The sequence below is a fragment of the Alnus glutinosa genome, chromosome 1 (assembly GCF_958979055.1).
Source record: "Alnus glutinosa chromosome 1, dhAlnGlut1.1, whole genome shotgun sequence".
Lineage (NCBI taxonomy): Eukaryota > Viridiplantae > Streptophyta > Magnoliopsida > Fagales > Betulaceae > Alnus > Alnus glutinosa.
This window is the reverse complement of record NC_084886.1, coordinates 4,276,576-4,293,696: the sequence shown is the minus strand read 5'-3', so window position 1 is coordinate 4,293,696 and position 17,121 is coordinate 4,276,576. Positions and strand designations below refer to the sequence as shown.

General features: G+C 35.3%; 2 protein-coding genes across 5 annotated transcripts; one reads left to right on the top strand and one right to left on the bottom strand.

Annotated features, from left to right (window-relative positions):
- Window positions 1-1,981: 1,981 nt before the first annotated feature.
- On the bottom strand, window positions 1,982-8,524 carry LOC133867172 (DEAD-box ATP-dependent RNA helicase 22). Of its 2 annotated transcripts, none has more exons than XM_062303872.1 (8): window positions 8,005-8,524; window positions 7,459-7,749; window positions 7,200-7,313; window positions 6,630-7,066; window positions 4,397-4,709; window positions 3,475-3,627; window positions 2,403-2,454; window positions 1,982-2,171 (listed from the first exon to the last, which is right to left on the bottom strand). In XM_062303872.1, exons 1-8 carry the CDS (start codon window positions 8,314-8,316, stop codon window positions 2,134-2,136), a joined length of 1,710 nt encoding a protein of 569 aa, XP_062159856.1. In that variant the 5' UTR covers window positions 8,317-8,524; the 3' UTR covers window positions 1,982-2,133. The 2 variants fall into 2 exon arrangements, with proteins under 2 accessions (XP_062159856.1, XP_062159866.1); XM_062303882.1 differs by having other exon boundaries at window positions 1,982-2,168; window positions 8,005-8,519.
- A 1,206-nt stretch (window positions 8,525-9,730) lies between these two features.
- LOC133867152 (DNA polymerase lambda) lies at window positions 9,731-17,053 on the top strand. 3 transcript variants are annotated; one of them, XM_062303856.1, is made up of 14 exons: window positions 9,731-9,899; window positions 10,004-10,141; window positions 11,027-11,374; window positions 11,633-11,726; window positions 11,810-11,940; window positions 12,505-12,567; window positions 13,116-13,295; window positions 13,387-13,440; window positions 13,749-13,837; window positions 14,498-14,588; window positions 15,469-15,549; window positions 15,918-15,985; window positions 16,551-16,635; window positions 16,726-17,053. In XM_062303856.1, the coding sequence occupies exons 1-14, from the start codon at window positions 9,789-9,791 to the stop codon at window positions 16,822-16,824; spliced, it is 1,632 nt and encodes a 543-aa protein (XP_062159840.1). In that variant the 5' UTR covers window positions 9,731-9,788; the 3' UTR covers window positions 16,825-17,053. The 3 variants fall into 3 exon arrangements, with proteins under 3 accessions (XP_062159840.1, XP_062159833.1, XP_062159845.1); XM_062303849.1 differs by having other exon boundaries at window positions 12,505-12,660; XM_062303861.1 differs by lacking the exons at window positions 15,918-15,985; window positions 16,551-16,635; window positions 16,726-17,053 and having other exon boundaries at window positions 12,505-12,660; window positions 15,420-15,549.
- The last annotated feature ends 68 nt before the right edge of the window (window positions 17,054-17,121 follow it).

Below are 17,121 nucleotides of genomic sequence, written 5' to 3'. Positions count from 1 at the left end.
AAGAGGAAACCAAAAGAAAATGCTTTTAGGCAACATTCATATTTCATATTTCACGTGTCATCTCGATCGCTATCATATGGAAAAATGTTATGCATGTCCCAAAAATAAATTCTGTTGATATATGTCGGCTGAGTTTGAACCACGTAAAGGACAGACCTGATCCTCGCCGTTGTTGGAAATTTTCCAAACTATGATAAAATGTGCGTTATTCTTTTGGGCATATGAGGGCCATGAGTAGGGTGGGCAATTTGGGTTGGACCCATAAACCCAACACAAAATTATAGAGTTAAGATTTATGCAAAACGAATTGACGTGTTGACTTGTTTACTAGCACAATTATAAACGAGTTGACCTGCCAACCCGTTTAGTAATCGGGTCACCTGCCAACTCGTTGGTTGACGGGTTCAACCCGTTTACTTATTAAAAATTTAAATAAATAATAATAATTAAAAAAAATAAAAAATAAGAATAGTAAAAGTGTCAATCTTTATAAAAATTAAAATTTAAAAAAAAAAAAAAAAAAATGTTCGGGTCGGGTTAACATGACCCACTTGTTTAATTGTGTTGTGTCCAGTAACCCGACAGGTTAGTCGTGTCGTGTTCGGGTTACGGGTTTCAACCCGATTAATAATCGTGTCGGATTTGGTTTGGCCTAATCGGGTTGGCAAGTCAAGCGGGTTGATCCGAACTCGACACGACAACCCGAATTACCCGCCCTAGCTGTGAGGGCATCTCTCAATTGCCTACCGATTGCAGGAAGCAGGCAATTGCAGGAATCCCAGCTCATGATATCATAAGAAAATAAAGACGTGGAACTATATAATTAATGAAAGCAAAATAAAAGTTGTATGAAAATGACTGAACCCTCAGACAATAAGGCAAATACGAATGTCTCTCGAACAAATATTGCCTCAAAGTAATACAATAAGTTATGCAAAAAGGAAATATATCAATTATGTCCTCAATAGACAATATTGCCCAAATGTACTCTGAACAAAAAAAATCAATAATAACAAATAAGAAGAGAAGAAAAGGTGTAAATCAAATTTGCTAAAAGTTTTCTTTTATAGAATTACATAAGCATTTTATTACTGTTGAAATGACAATTTCTGACTATTAAAAATATGACTGTTGAAACAATAGTTTTTTACAGTTAAAAAATGACTATTGAAACAATTACCGTTAGAAATGTGACCGTTAGAAAAACAGTTACTTATGTAAAAATTCAAATAAGAAAAATGTCTTTTAGAACAGCAATTGTACACATCAGAAAAATGCAAATGTAAAATTGTAAATAATAAGCCCGTGGCTTGTGCGAGTGTGCGACGATGCGTACATGCTAAGTGTGTCTAAAGCGTCAATTCTACGCTTTTGTTTAAAAAAAACCATGATTGTACAGGCATCTTTGCTGTTACAACCGACCTTTTCCTAACAAACATTTTCAGACCTCGTTCTCATTTAGGCTATCCAACTCAAACCTTTGTTGGTTTTACATAACTCCAGGCACCAAATTTACCATCCAAAAATGGTTTCTACTATATTATCAGCCCGTGCATAAGAAATTATCACCTAAAGACCTAGGGCACTGATTGAGTCAGATCATTATCACCTAAAGACCTAGGGCACTGATTGAGTAAGATCTTAACCTCACAGTCTAATAGACCCACAAATTGGAGATGCATATCCACCGGTGGAACTACGGAAAGACGAGGACATCCATGATCAATCACTGACAGTTAATGAGGGTTGCTTAAAGATATAGAATGCAACCTAAGATAAATTCTTGTAAGACAGTAAAAAAGGGAATATGTTTGTAACAAGAGTTGAAGGAACATTTTCAAATCGGGGTTACTTGAAGATGGAGAATGAAACTCTAATAATGACTGTGGGACAGTAGAAAAGGAATATTTCTGCACCTAGAATGAAAGAAACATGTTCAAATTTGTTTGGAGTGAGTAAGAGAGATCTTCACTTTGTGGCATGTATAAATTAACTGGATCATATATAATCAAAAAAAGATCAATTCAATCCATTTACATCGCTAGGATTCTGTTGTATAACTGAAGACAAGTTATGCTTCCTTACATACCAAGTTCCTCACAATCTAGTCATTTTGTGCCAAAACACGCTCTCTTAAGCGGTAGACAAGTCCCTGACTTTGCCCAAACCTGCTAAATCATAAATATGAGACCAAATTTAGTATCATAACCAAACTGTACTTCTCTAGTCAGTAGAAATTTCTTACCAATTAATTTTACTTAAATATTAGATATAACTTTCTTTTTTCTACTACATATTTGATGTGTGAGAGCATCCTTTAATATATTTGCACCATATGCATTTCGTGTTCAAGTAGATAGTTTACTCCTGATATATTTGCCAACGAAAATGAAAACTTCTACCTCTTTTCTTAAGCTTGTTGCGGAAGCCTCTTTTCCTGCTAAATGCTCTCTCCTGCAGGTATTAGAAAATAACCAGTCATCCTTCAAGAAGGGGCAAGTATTGGCAACAAAAAGACAGGGAGCCATACATGGAACTTGTAATCCATCATTAGGATGCCATTACTTCCATTCACGTATAATTAATAATCAATGAGATGTCCCCAAACTACCACTTAATTGTCAATCTATCTCCCAAACTATCAATTGTGTCAATGTTCCCCCTCAAACTACCAAAAAATGTCAATATCCCCTCTAATACCAACAAAAAGACAAAAATGACCCTAAATTTCTTTGAATAAGACAAAAATGTCCTTATAAATTTAAAAAAAAAAAAAAAAAAACTAAAACTAATTTTTTTTTTTAAAAAAATAAAACTAAAACTATTTTTTTAAAAAATAAAATAAAACTAAAAAACTAAAAAAATATTTTTCTAAAAAAAATTAAATAAAAAACGAAAAAAGAACGATTTTTTTTTTTTTTTAAAAAAAGCAAACGAAAAAATAACTGAAAATTATAAAAACATTTTTTAAAAAAAAAACCAAAAAGAAATACTAGTTTTTTATTAAATTAAAAAAAAACGATTTTTTTTAAAAAGAAAAGCAAACGAAAAAATTACTGAATTTTTTTTTTTTAAAAAAAAAATATATATAAAAACCAAAAAAAAAAAAAAAAAAAAGTTCCTAATTTTTTTTTTTGTATAAATTTTTGTTATTTTTTTAATAATTTCTTTAGTTTTTATTTTATTTTAATAATTTTATGTAATGTATTTTTGTCATTAGGGGGACATTGACATTTTTAGGTAGTTTAGGGAGACATATTGACATAATTGGTAGTTTGGAAGGTACATTGACAATAAGGTAGTAGTTTGAGGGGGGGTTATATGTACTTTTTCAAAAAAAAAAAATTACTGTTATCATTGTTAGTTTTCTGAAAAATTCATCAAAAAAAATTGTTAGTTTACTGAATCCTGGCTGACGTATCATTTCACATAAAGTATATCTTTGAGCATCAAATTGCAAGTTTGAAGAATTACCACAGGCTGATTAATTTCCCCGGCTTGACAAACTGCAGCAACAAGATCCCGGTTGGATTCAGTGTACAGGTTAGTGACAAGTCCAAATTGACCAGCTCTAGCAGTGCGACCAACCCTATGCAAAAAATCCACAGCAGAAGTAGCAAAGTCTGCCTGGAATGGACAAATCATTTCAAGGGTCAAGTCCTCTATATATTTATAAATCTAGTTGGAGAAACTGTTGAACAAGTGGAAAACAAAAAGTGTAAAAACAATTTGAAGGGAGCATACTGGATATAATAGGAAAATTAAAGATCACCTAGAGTGCCCTCTGTGAGGTCACATACTGAAGCCTATGATCATCTCACTATTAGTAATAAGATGCTTTGAATTTTCTTTCTCTTTTTCTATGTCTGTGTGTTTTGGTGGGGGGGGGATATCACAGCTTATGGCTCACTTATTTCAAGCAAACGTGGATATAATTATTCCTGTTTTCCTTTATTTCCAAAATTTTCCAACATTGAAAAACTTTAATTTTAACTGCTTTTATTAGTTTTTTTTTTTTGATAGGTAATTTCTTTTACTAGTTGCAGAAAGCTATGTTTCGATCATATTATATTAGTTATTTTATTTTTTGTATTTACATTTACTCTTATGTACCATAGTTAAGAAATTGACTCTCACTTGTTATTTTCCACTCATAAAAACATCTATTTAAATGTTTTATCAATTTCTGTTTGCTGCATCAGATCTAAGTAATTTTCATTCATAGATGCTTATTCACACCAAGACAAAAGGTCTTTTGATGTTCATTATATCCATTTTCTCATTTACTTCCCATTTTGAAACCTAGCATTACCAGTGGCCCAGGGCTTTCTGTTCAGTGAAAGATAACCAGATATATAAGGCAGGAACCTAGCTAATTTGGTAAAAAGAGAAGCACCTGAATAACATGTGAGACATTTGGTATGTCAACACCACGTGCAGCAGCATCAGTGCACACAATAATACCACCTTTCTCGTGGAAATCAGCTAACGTCTGGGTACGCTCCTCCAAGGAAAAATTCTTATGATAACGGTAACAGTCAATCCCAGCTTTCAGCAATACATTTGCGACTGCTTCAACGGCATCAACAGTGTTCGCAAAAACCATGGTTCGGCAATCACCAGCTTTAGATCTAAAACCTTGATTCACAGCCTTTATGAGTTCATCCACCTGAGTCTCAAGTGTAACTTCGACCCACCTCTGCTTCAATCTGAAATGGAATTGAATCAATGATCAGCAACTCACATGCATTATCAAATGCATCATAATGTCACCGCTTAATTTGCAATTATACTTGCAGAATGCATATCAAATGAAAGGACGTTATTTTATATAGCAGATCAATGTTTAACTAGTGTTTATAACTCTCAGTTTATATCACAAAGCACACAATCATATCCTGTCATCCCATATGAGGGACTGATCAGTAATTCTAATCTCAAGGCTAAATGATTCAGCGTTAGTATGGAAGATTGCAAAACAGCAAGCTCCCTATATAAATCTTAATAGACAATAAGGCCATACCTGTTCGCTAGAACTGAGAAGAGAAAAAGAGAAAGAGAAGAAGAAATATCTCACTGCAGATTACTAGAGTTGCATATTTTTATAACCTGAAGCATTGGTTCAAATTTAGAGAAAATTACACTTGCCCCCTAAACTTACACCTCAATTGCAATGTCCCCCAAATTTTAAAGAGTTGCAAATAATGCCCCAAACTATTAGCTCTTTTCACTTAGCCCCCCGCCATAAGGCTTTTTGGTTAAATCAGACGGCAATCCAAAATGACAATAATACCCCTGCAATAGATTTTTTTTTTTTTTTTTTTTTTTTCAAAAAAAAAAAATATTGTCCATGGCCAGGAGACCCACGGCCAGGAGACCCATGGCCGTGCCATGGCTGGCTGTGGGTCGGTCACTAAAGAGATTTTTTTATATATATAATTTATGGGCATATTGGCATTTTTACACTTTTTACCGGGGTGTAATGGACATTTCACACGATTGCCTTCTAAGTTAACAACAAATTCTAATGGCAGGGGCCAAGTGAAAGAGGCTAATAGTTTGGAGAATAAATTGCAATTTTTTAAAGTTTGGGGGCATTGCAATTAATGCGTAAGTTTAGGAGATTAAGTGTAGTTTCCCCTCATATTTAATTTTCTCCTTCTAAATCTTGTTCTTCATCCACACTAGTTTCCATGAAAAAGAGTCAACCCCAAGGGGTTGGCTCAAGTGATGAAGGCCTTAAACTTTGATGGCACAACCATAAAGTTCAAATCCCCTTGGGTACAAACAATTTTTTAGGGCCACACCTCCAACAAAAGCCAGATTTAACTGATCTGTGTAGTGAGGGTGCGTTACACGGGTCCAAAGTTTATCTTTCAATGGTGGATACACGAAGTGACCCTGCCTTAAGAGTTCAAAAATAATCCTTCTGACTCTAAATGTCACGTCCCTAGCCCAAGTTTATACGCTAGACGCAAGACAATGGCTACACACTTATAAGGCTCCACCTCACAAGCTTGCAAGGCCTCACCTAAGATTCAACAGTAAAGATTGGCAACGAAGTCAAGCTATTGTTAAATCATTGCCAATGAATTGGCTCAAGGCTGTCTTAAAGTGGGGGAAATCATAATTTTGACTCACGTAATGCATGAGCAGGCATCTCTAAACATGTACATGAGTTTGCTGTGGAAGTCTGACATGGGCCATAATTAGTGCTACAAACTATCAAGCATCAAATTAGTTAGAAAGAAAAATAAAATGCAGTCACATCATAAATTATTTTGCTAGTTGAAAACACTCATATAGTGGGCTAAATGCAAGTGACCAAACAGGAGTTTAGCAGCTTTAATATAACAATCATTAGCCTACTGCACATTTGCTCTTAATGAGTAGAGTCCAACACACAACATAATCCATTTTTTTTGTGGTTTTTTCATACCAAACTTTTTCCATTGAACTACCAGTAAACTTTGTATGTTTGCAATAGGTCGCTCGGTATTTACTAACACATATCTATTTAAAATGAAAAAATCACTCTAATGCTTCAAAGTAGATAACTAGCAAGGGGAAAAAGAATATTTTTTTTATGAATGGGGAAAAAGAACTGGCAACCAGACAATGTGTGGCACCTGGGATTGTGACAATGGAGGTAATTTCCACTAACCCAATTGGCATTTGGAAACATATGTTTCAACACTCCCCCAGCAGTTTTCTTTCCATTTACTGGAAGGGTGGCTGCAACAAAAATATACTGTTTACTGCGCTCATAATTTTTTCTCACTCTCCTCCAGTCTTTTCTTTCATTTGACCCAGCTTCAACATCCTCTGCCAAGTCATCAACATCCCCAGAGTCTTCCTCCCCTTCTGATATGATTTCAGTTTGTAGGTCTTCTTTGTTGTCTAAAGTAAAGTTTGATGTATGCTCAGATTCCAATTCCATTGGCAACTCAGATACAGATTCTTTTGACCGAGACAAAAGCTTTTCATCAAAGCGGAGCATGTTTATCAGACGAATAACTTTATTCTGGAAGCCCCCGCAGAGAAGCATATCTGCTTCATCAAACACCTGCCAGTCATAGTAGATAAATATTTTAGTTGTAAATGATGTGATCTCTCCTGTCTCATAGTTCTGCCGTATCAGAATTGCAATTATTTATGTAACCAACAAAATTACATAGTTACTTGAACAAAAAACACACCACATATTTCACGCCACGCAGAAACTCCAAACGACGGGGTTTGTTCGGGTCAATATTATTCAGAAGAGCAGCTGGGGTGGACACAACAATATCAGGCTCATTAACTGGCCATCCCTGCAGTCATAAGTTTTTTATTCGTAAGAACCTGGAACCTTAAAATGTCTATAGACAGTCCCCTTCACTAAAACAAGTATTACAAGATAAAATCATGGTGATGTATCCATAAACAATAACCAAGAACAATTTGCAAATAAAATACCTGTCGACCACAGACAGATGCAACTCTGAGGAGTGGCTCACCATCATCACCACAAAGACCATTGGCCATCCGAACCACTTGATCGCAAAGCAGCACATTTGGGCAAAGAACAAGACAAATCCTTCGCAATCGTGTCGTTGATTCTTGATCAGAAACGGTCTCAGCAGAATCATCAGACACAGCGCACAAGCTATCAATTAGGGGAACCAAATATCCATGTGTTTTACCACTACCCGTCTCCGCAGCCACTACCACATCCTTTCTCGAAAGTATAGCCGGTACACAAGCAGCCTAAATTTCATATCAAAATATGTCTCAGCAACTATCGTAAACTCATAAAACAGTAAATGCGTGCAATGATTAATACACTTCAAGAATTACAAAGAGAGATCCAAGAAGAGCCTTCACAAGTCTAGCATAGAATTTCAAGGCAACCGTGGACTGTGCACAAGTGAACTGTTGGTCAACATTCTCGTTTTTTTTTTCCCTCTTCTCGGAACATTTCTAGGATAATTCGACACATGAGTGAATATGGCGAGGGTGTACCTGAGTCAGAGAAGGCCTATCGATGCCGGCGTTGTAGAGAGCCCGAGAAAGCCTCTCAGAAACGCCAAGAGAAGTCCACGAAACGTCTTCGTCGGCGTAGAAAGTATCGGTTCCCTTCCTTTCCGCAACAGCGGCGGTCGCAAAAGCCCTAGCTGGTCTACGGCGCGGCGGCTTCAGCCAAAAGTGCAAAGAAGAGGAAGGACGTGAAGGATTGGAGAGAAATGAGTGTGCGTGCTTGAATTGGGAGAGAAGTTTAGGCGGGGATAAGAGTTCGTAGGGATGGAGCAGGGAAGCTGAGCGATAGAGAAGCATTGGGCTTTCAATTGTGGGATTGAAGGCGGAAAATGATTGCCTTTTTTGGGTTTCAATTTTTGAGTGGAGTTAGGGTTTAAGCATAAACCCTTTCAATCGTGGGCGTGGGTCACTCACGACCCCCGAGTTCACGACCGGGGGTAAGTTCAGAGATTTTTTAAATAAAAAATAAAAACAAAATCTTTAATCTAAGAGAATAGTTGCATATTAATTTTTTTTTTGAGAGAAAATTTAAGCTTTCCATTATAATAAATAATCAGCAGTTACAACGTTCACCAGAAAATTAGGACAAACATTAAACCAAACATAATGAGACTGGTTAGCTCAGTGGCGGACCTAGGCTTTTAAAAATGGAGGGGCCAAATTGAAAAGAAAAAAAAATAACAGGAGCAAAATTAAAAAAAATTAAAAATTAAGGGGTAAAATTTTAATTTTTTTTTTTTTTTTTTTTTCGAAAAAAAAAATTTTTTTAGGGGAAAATTTTGGGACTTGGGGGGGCCAGGGCCCCCCCTAGCCTCCATGTAGGACCGCCCTTGGGTTAGCTACAGCAAACTTGGCCAGAAGATGAGTAGCCCTATTCCTTTCTCGTCTCACAAGAGAAATTCTCTGAGAACCGAAGCTTATATATTAATAAATAGCAGACATTTTACATAAAAAATAAATAAAAAATAAATAAAAATGTCCATATTAGCTAAATTTAGCTAATATTGTACTTTTTCACCTTTAGCATATTAGTTAGAGGCTAAAAATACATTTGGTGCATAATGAATAGTAAAATATTGGAATTCACTTTAGCACATTATATCATTTCTTTAATATTTTTTTCTCTTCTTCTCTCTTATCTCTTGCGCCCCAATAAGTCACATTGGGTAAGAATATTAAAAAAAAATAAAAAAAAATAAAGTAGAAAAGATAATAAATAATCTGTTGAAGATAATAGAAGAGATGTTAAAACACCTCTCCATATTACAAATTTTTTAATTTTTTAGAACATTGCAAATAAAGAGTGGTGATTTAAGGAGTAAATGTAATTTCTCCGAGATACCATACAAGGTAACAAGATATAAATTTAAAGATAACCAGTTAACTATCGGATATTAATGAAGGAGAAATATTATATGCACACTTCATGAAACAATAAAAATTATTATTTAATCCAAAATTCAATAGTAATTTTTCACGGCTAAAAAAAAGAGTGTCGCGAATGACATTGGCATTGTATATATACCTAAGACACAATGATTATAATTGAAATTGCTTGTGATTTTTGTTATAAAAAAATAAAAAAATTAACGACAAAAAATTATAAATCTAATTGCACAAATTGTGGACGCGTGTCTTACATCGAGCTTACGATTCATCCGACTTTAAAACCCCTGGCGTGGCAAAACGCTTCCTCATTCGGTTAGAAAAGTCACCTGGCAAATCTTGTAGAAGAAGAACGAAAACGCCGAGTGGCAAAAGCAGACTCAATGGCGCCAAAGCCAACCAAAAACCGAACTCCCCCTCCAGACCCACATGGGATGTTCGCAGGACTGGTCGTTTTCTTTGTCGAAAACGGTGTTCAGGCTCGCCGATTACAGGTTTCATTTTCACCACCCTGTAATTTTGTCACGTCCCCACCTGCTTAAAGCTCGTTTTGTATATGAATCTCATTTTACTCTTTGTCTTTTTGGGAACGTTAAAGATTTGGAAGCAGAAGCTGGTGCAAATGGGGGCTGAAATAGAAGAGCGCCTGTCCAAAAGGGTCACTAATGTGTTTGCTATGAACTCAGAGGCCCTTCTCAAACAAGTGGGCACTGAACGCTTGGCACGCTTTAAGGGAGTGAGTCTCTCGTTCTATCTCTCTATTTACGCGTTACTCAATTTTGCATCATGGTTTACAACTTTCATGTTGCATCGTTTGAATGAATCACGGTCTTGGTTACAAGTTTGACATGAAACCTTCTGTGAACTCTGAGGGATACAAGTTAGTGAAATTAAGTATTTTTTTATTATTATTATTTAAAGTTTTGTCATTGAATTTCAGATTTTGTTAGTTAATGTTGGTGAATTGCAGTTGGATGCATTATATACTGTGTCTTGCCTCGAATATTAATTGGTAGGAGAAGGCTTATATTAGCAATTTAGCGGCTAATTTTGGGGTGCTGAATGCTTGATACCCATAGCAGCTGGCAAGGATTGTAATTAAGGGGGTGTGCTTGACCTTGATGCTTTCTTATGTTGATTCTTGTTTAATCGAGTTTATTGACCAACCCGAATTTTCGGAGGGTCTTCAATGTCCACTGTCCAGGATGCTACCCTTAAAGCTACTCCTAGTGTGCTTCCCTAAAAATTCTCAGAGGCTGATTTTGAGCAATCTAGATTTATAAAGGACTCGCCGGGGCAAGAAAACCTAGTTAGATATAGACCAAGTATGTAGCTTTCGTTATTCAACTGTATGGGACTCCTCTAAGATTTAGTTTCAGATAATTGATTTTGATTTTGTTTCTTGAGAAAACTTGGTACGTCTTTCATTCCATCAAATTCATGTCGGCCAGCAAAATTTCATCATTTTATCCTGTACAGTAACTTGTGATAGATTATATGCTTCTATTAGTGTTAGATTGTAGTTCTCATATATCATATTCAGCTTTGAAATGCATATTTAAATATTTTTCATTTTCTTACTATGCTGTTTAAAGTTGTGATGGTGCTACGCTTGTTGCAGAGGGTTCTCCTTTATCAATGGCTGGAGGATAGCTTGAGATTAGGAGAAAAGGTCTCTGAGGATTCGTACAGTCTAAAAGTGGACCCGGAAGGAGATAACAGACCAGACAAATCTTTAGTTCCTAAAGAAGCCAACGAAAACACTTCTGGCTATGAAGAACCATTGAATAGCAAAAAGATCAAACCCTCTCCTGAAGATTCAAAAAAAACGAATGCAGAAAGCAAAGAAGATGCAAAGAGTAATGCTCTATATGGGGAACCAAGTATTCTCGGAGGTTCTGATGAGTCACCCCAGAGTATAAGCCCAGCAAATACCTGTCCAAACAGCCCTGATGCTTTGAATAAGGACGTAAGATTCAGTAGCCATTAATTCAGATAAATTCCTGAAACTTTCTATTGAAAATTTTGTAGCCACAGCACGCAAGCATGGATATTTTGGGAGTGGGGATGATAAATTATATGTTATTACTAAATTATTATTATTATTATTATTATTATTATTATTATTATTATTATTATTATTATTGTTTTATTTGTTTATTTATTTTATATAGAATTTATGCTTTAGTTTTCCTTGCAGCTGAATACTATTACTACTTGTAAACAGATTGGAGCATTGCAGGCATCCTTGCTGTATAGTCCTCCTGATTTAAACAAGAATATAACCGAGATATTTGGAAAGCTTATTGACATATATCGAGGTGAAATAAAATTCTGTATTATTGGTTGTCTTCTTCTTTGCTCTCTTGGTGATCCGATGTCTTGTGGTTATTGCTTATGAAAGCGTTGGGTGATGACCGGAGGTCATTTAGCTACCACAAGGCTATCCTAGTTATTGAGAAGTTGCCCTTCAAAATTGAAAGTGCAAACCAGGTCAAAGACCTACCCTCGATTGGAAAGTCATTGCAAGATCATGTAAGTGAACACCATCTTGTTTGGGTGTCCTGCATTAATTTCCTTGGTTGATTACTTGGCTTGTCTTTTAAAGTTGACTTTTTCATCTCAAGTTCCTGATGGTATGAATTCTATACAAATGGTAAACATCTCTATTCCCAGAATAGTACAGCTGACTAGTTTCTTAGTTACTTCTTGTCACCCTTTTAAGTGGGACTAATAGGGTAGATTATTATTAATTTTACTATTTGCCTCTTTGAATGTTGTATATATGATTATGACTCACCAGGAAATGTGTCTGCTGAGTTATGAGTCTCATCATGATATTGTCACTTGCTTAGTTGACTTATAGTCTTCTATGTAGAACTTAGCTATGATTTGCACTTCACACATTGAAGACTAATGTGGTGATGTATTGATTCCGATCTCGAAGCTCAAATCTTGCAATATTAGTTGTTGATCCTTACACGTTGCAAGCAGAATTTAGAGAAACATATGCTGTAAATGTATGCATTTTTCTGGTGCAAGTATGGTGTTAAATTATTTCATCTAAAGTTTACAGAAGCGATTTGTAATTACTTGCAGATCCAGGAGATAGTGACAACTGGAAAGTTATCCAAGCTGGAGCACTTTGAAAGAGATGAAAAGGTGTTGCAAAGGTTCTCAGTAGAACTAAAGTTTTACTATCATGTAGTGCTAAAGGCAGTCATTTTACAAACTTTTGTTCATCAAAAGAGTGGGGTATTTACACTATTTTCTGATTGTTGAGTATCTTTTTTCTTGTTACCACCTTTTTGTGTAGGTTTTTATTGGAATTCCTTTATTACATTTTCCTCTAATTTGGACTTGTTTTCTTGAATATAGTCTTTGGATGACAATGATTAAATATATTATGCTCTTAATTAATTTTCATGATGGTTTTAGATTATGAGGCTTCTCTTTTGGCATTATGTAGTTTTCATTGAAATCTTAGAATAATATAAAGCTAGAAGGATGTGGATCTTTAAATTCTTCTTGCTTTTGAAGGTCTAAGTTTTGTTATGTCTTGATTATTTTCTTTTGTTTTGATTTAAAATCTTACTTATTCAATTCTTTTAATGTTTTAAATAAAATAAGTAACTATGAAAATTACTCGCGATAGAGACAGTAGACTCCGATTGGGAGTGGGTTTCTTTCAACTGCATTACTATTTGCAGGTACGAACAATCAACTTATTCGGCGAAGTTTGGGGGATTGGTCCAGCCACTGCTCTTAAACTATATGAGAAAGGATATCGTACACTAGATGATCTGCAGAATGAGGAATTGTTAACGAATTCACAAAGAATTGGGTTGAAATATTTTCAAGATATCAAGCATAGGATTCCACGCCATGAGGTCTGATCTTCATGCTTGGAATTTTGCATTGGTAATCCAAAAATTCTGGATCTACTTCACCTTGGATATTTTTATGCTATTTCTGATTCAGGTTCAAGAGATGGAGGAGCTTCTTCAGAAAGTTGGGGAGGATATTTTGCCTGGGGTGAGCCCTATAACTTTTTCTTTGGAGCAAATTATTTCCAGCTGAATATGCTGTTAGGAATAAATGTAATTTATTCTCTGTGTATCTAGCATTATAAATTTATTTGGTTAATATGAGCCGACATTGTGGGATGAATTGATGATATGCTGAATTTAATTCGGGTTTATCATTGCTATTTGATCAGATGTGGATCTTGATATAATTCGTTGACAGCCAAACCTCAAGGCACAAGCCTTGTTTATAATTCTAGCATTAGTGATTCATTTTTGTATATGGTTTATTCTACTATTTTGATGTCTGTCTTTAAGGTAATTATCGTATGTGGAGGATCATTTAGACGTGGAAAAGCTTCCTGTGGGGATTTGGACATTATAATTACACATCCCGATGGAAAGAGGTTCAACATTCCTTCTTCTCTTAGTGTGTCATGTACCTGATATTTTTGTTTCATTTATATTGTCTATTTGTCTTGATCCTAGAGGAGATCAGGTTGCTTCGGGTCAATATTTTGATTCTCTCCTGAATTCTGCTTTTTTCTTTCTAATACATTTTTCTTCCCCTGAGAAAATGAAATATAAATGAAAATAGTAGAAGAAATTTATCAATTTTTTTCTAAAAAAAGATGGTCGAAGAAATCTAGGACGTTTTTTCATGGACCCAATTTGCTCTTGACTATCCACCATATACCTGGCCAATCTTGCTACCCAAAAGAATAGATTGTATTACGATATTCCTCCAAGTTCCAGCACAGTTTTTCTAGAGACATAAAAGATTCTATGAGTGTCCTTATCTCTTAATACCTGGCAAAAAGCAAAATTTCATTGACATTGATTGCTGGAGTTTTTACTACTTTGTGTTCCAATTCATTAACATGCCTTTTATTTTGATGGATACAACTTGTTGATGGCATGTTTCTTTGATATTATCATATTCGTTTTCTGCCACCCCTGTAACAGTGTCACATTCTTTTATTACTTAAAGTTTCTTCCTGCTTTCTAACAGTCATATGTGTGGTATTATTTCTGAAATGCTGTGTTAATTTGCTCCGTACTTACAGTCATAACGGTTTTTTATCAAAATATGTAAGTCGTTTAAAGGATATGAAGTTCTTGAGAGAGGATTTGGTTTTCAGTACTCACAGTAAGGAGGTAATATTTTCTTTCTTTCTGTTTGATTTTTCCTTCACACAGCTTTCTTATTCCTTGTATGCTTTTTTCACTGTTTAAGGGGTACCTACCTTTCAGATGCCTTCTCTTTATTATTTTTTTCACCTCATGTAGCATATTGTTATTTTTTTTTTAAATATATTAACATTGAGAGTTATGAGTTTCCACAAACTGGATTCTGCAATTACAGGAAATGATATCCTTGTGATGGTCAGTACATTTTGATGGCTGCACTTGACTGAGAGTCAACATTTAAGTTTTTTGATCTTGAATTCTTGCAAAAATTATGCAATGCCATTAATTAATCATTTATTGGTTTTTCAAACACTGCAAAACAGCGAAAATTGACTAATTATGGTGATGCACCTCTTGATTTGTGGTTATCACGGTAGTTTGAACCTTCTTTGGTTAGTGTGTATTAGTTTGATATCCTTGTTGGGCTTAATTCCCATAAGCTTAAGCTTTTAGGATTATTGGTTTATGAACATTGTATCAAAGTCTGTCTTCCTTATGAAATATTGTGTTTTGAGTCATAGGAACATTGTTTGTTTTGGTTCTTGTTTCTGTTTCAGGGCTCCCAGTGTAGTTTCTGGTCTGCATGTTAGGAAAAAAAAAGCATTTCTCTTTGGTTACAAAGAAGACTTAAAAGAAGTAAAAGTGAAAGAACTTCAAATTCTACCTGTCATTTGTAAACTAAAATTACAAAAAGGAAAAAAAAGAAAAAAGAAAAGAATCATTTTGCAGTAGACTTATTTGTATTTTAAGTTGTTTCCTTCCACTTGTCTGTCATGCATGTATGCTTTTATGTTTCAGACTTGCTGTGATATGCTCCTTTAGCTTCTTTGCGGAATATCGTGCACAGGGTACTGATTCTGGTGTTGACACATACTTCGGTCTTTGCACATATCCTGGACGTGAGCTGCGCCACCGCATTGATTTAAAGGTACTTGATGGTTTCCTAAATTTCAGACAAATTTACCAGAAGGAACACCTGCACTCATATTTGTATTGGTTATTTATTCATATGCCCACCAGGGGAATCATTGACCAGTTGTGGAAGAGAATTATCTGAATTTATTTTTTTTAGCCCCCAACTACATGAGGGGAAGAAGCCTTCTTCAATCCTTTTTCCATTTCTTTAACACCCCTCCACAAGTTTGTTTTCAGGTTAATTCTTGTAGTTAACTTCTTGTTTACATGTTTAATTGGCCACCTTTAATCCTATACAGGTTTTAATTGTTTTGTTTAGAATTGCAAAAATACATGAGATTGATTTCCTGATACTTCAATGTCTATATTCTGTTTCTGTAGGTTTTCCCAAGGGACATATATGCATTTGGATTAATAGCTTGGACAGGGAATGATGTATTAAATAGGAGGTACGTTCTCCTTTCCAACTATTGAAGTCTGTAGTTCAATAAATTTTCAAGCTCACGAAGTGTTTGCCTCTCATAGAAACAAAAGAAGTTAACAGAAAATCTTTCTGGATAGTATTTTATAGGCTTAAAAAACATAGAATGAGGACAATGCGTTTGTTACAAACATTTAGTATTGGAAGAAGTGTTGCACTGCTGTTCAATAACACAACTCCTCATGGTTATGAACAAGATTTGCTGAACCAACATATCTTGGAAAGCAGCATACTATAGAGGGAAACGAGCAACTAGCTTTGTTCAAGAGTACTGACAATCTTTCCTTTGCTGCTAACGTACAGAATGGTGCTGAATTTTCCAGAACCATTCCTTGTAGCTTCTTTTATCTCGTACCAAATTGATTTGCTTTTAGTGTACTATATTTGCACCACTTTTAAAATGTCTTCATTACGGTTGTACAATATTTATGACGGACAAATGGATCGTTCCTGAAATTTTATTTTCTTGAAGAAATTTAAAACTATCTTCCGTTGAGTAAAAGTTTATACTACTTTACTTGACATTTGTGCAGGTTGAGATTGCTGGCAGAATCTAAAGGATTCCGGCTTGATGATACAGGGCTGTTTCCAGCTACTTACAGTACAGGCGGTAAACGGGTAATGACTTCGGTTTTTAGGTGTTTGCTCTAGACATCATTCTTGTTTTTCATGGTTCATTTAGCATTAGCATGCATGGTTCCATTGCAGGGCACAAGAGCCACTGCAAGTTTGAAATTTAACACAGAGAAGGAGGTGTTTGATTTCCTGGGATTTCCTTGGCTTGAAGCACATGAAAGGAATCTGTGAACTGTAAACAATTTTGTATGAGCTTGCTGTACGTAGGAGGAGCTCCCAGACTTCACATTTTTGTTTCCTTGGAGAGAGAAAGTTGTGGCATGTTTTCCCTGTGATACATTATATAATGGAATGGTATGCTAGCCTTGTAAGCTATGTAATGCAAAGTGCAAACAATGGGTCCAAGGACATAGAGTGGTGTTTGTTAAAGTTGAGCTTGGGCTTTGATTCCCACTTTCCACTGCACGATATTCTACACACTAAAACCATAATGTAAACGAACATACTTATTTTGAGAAAATATAAACT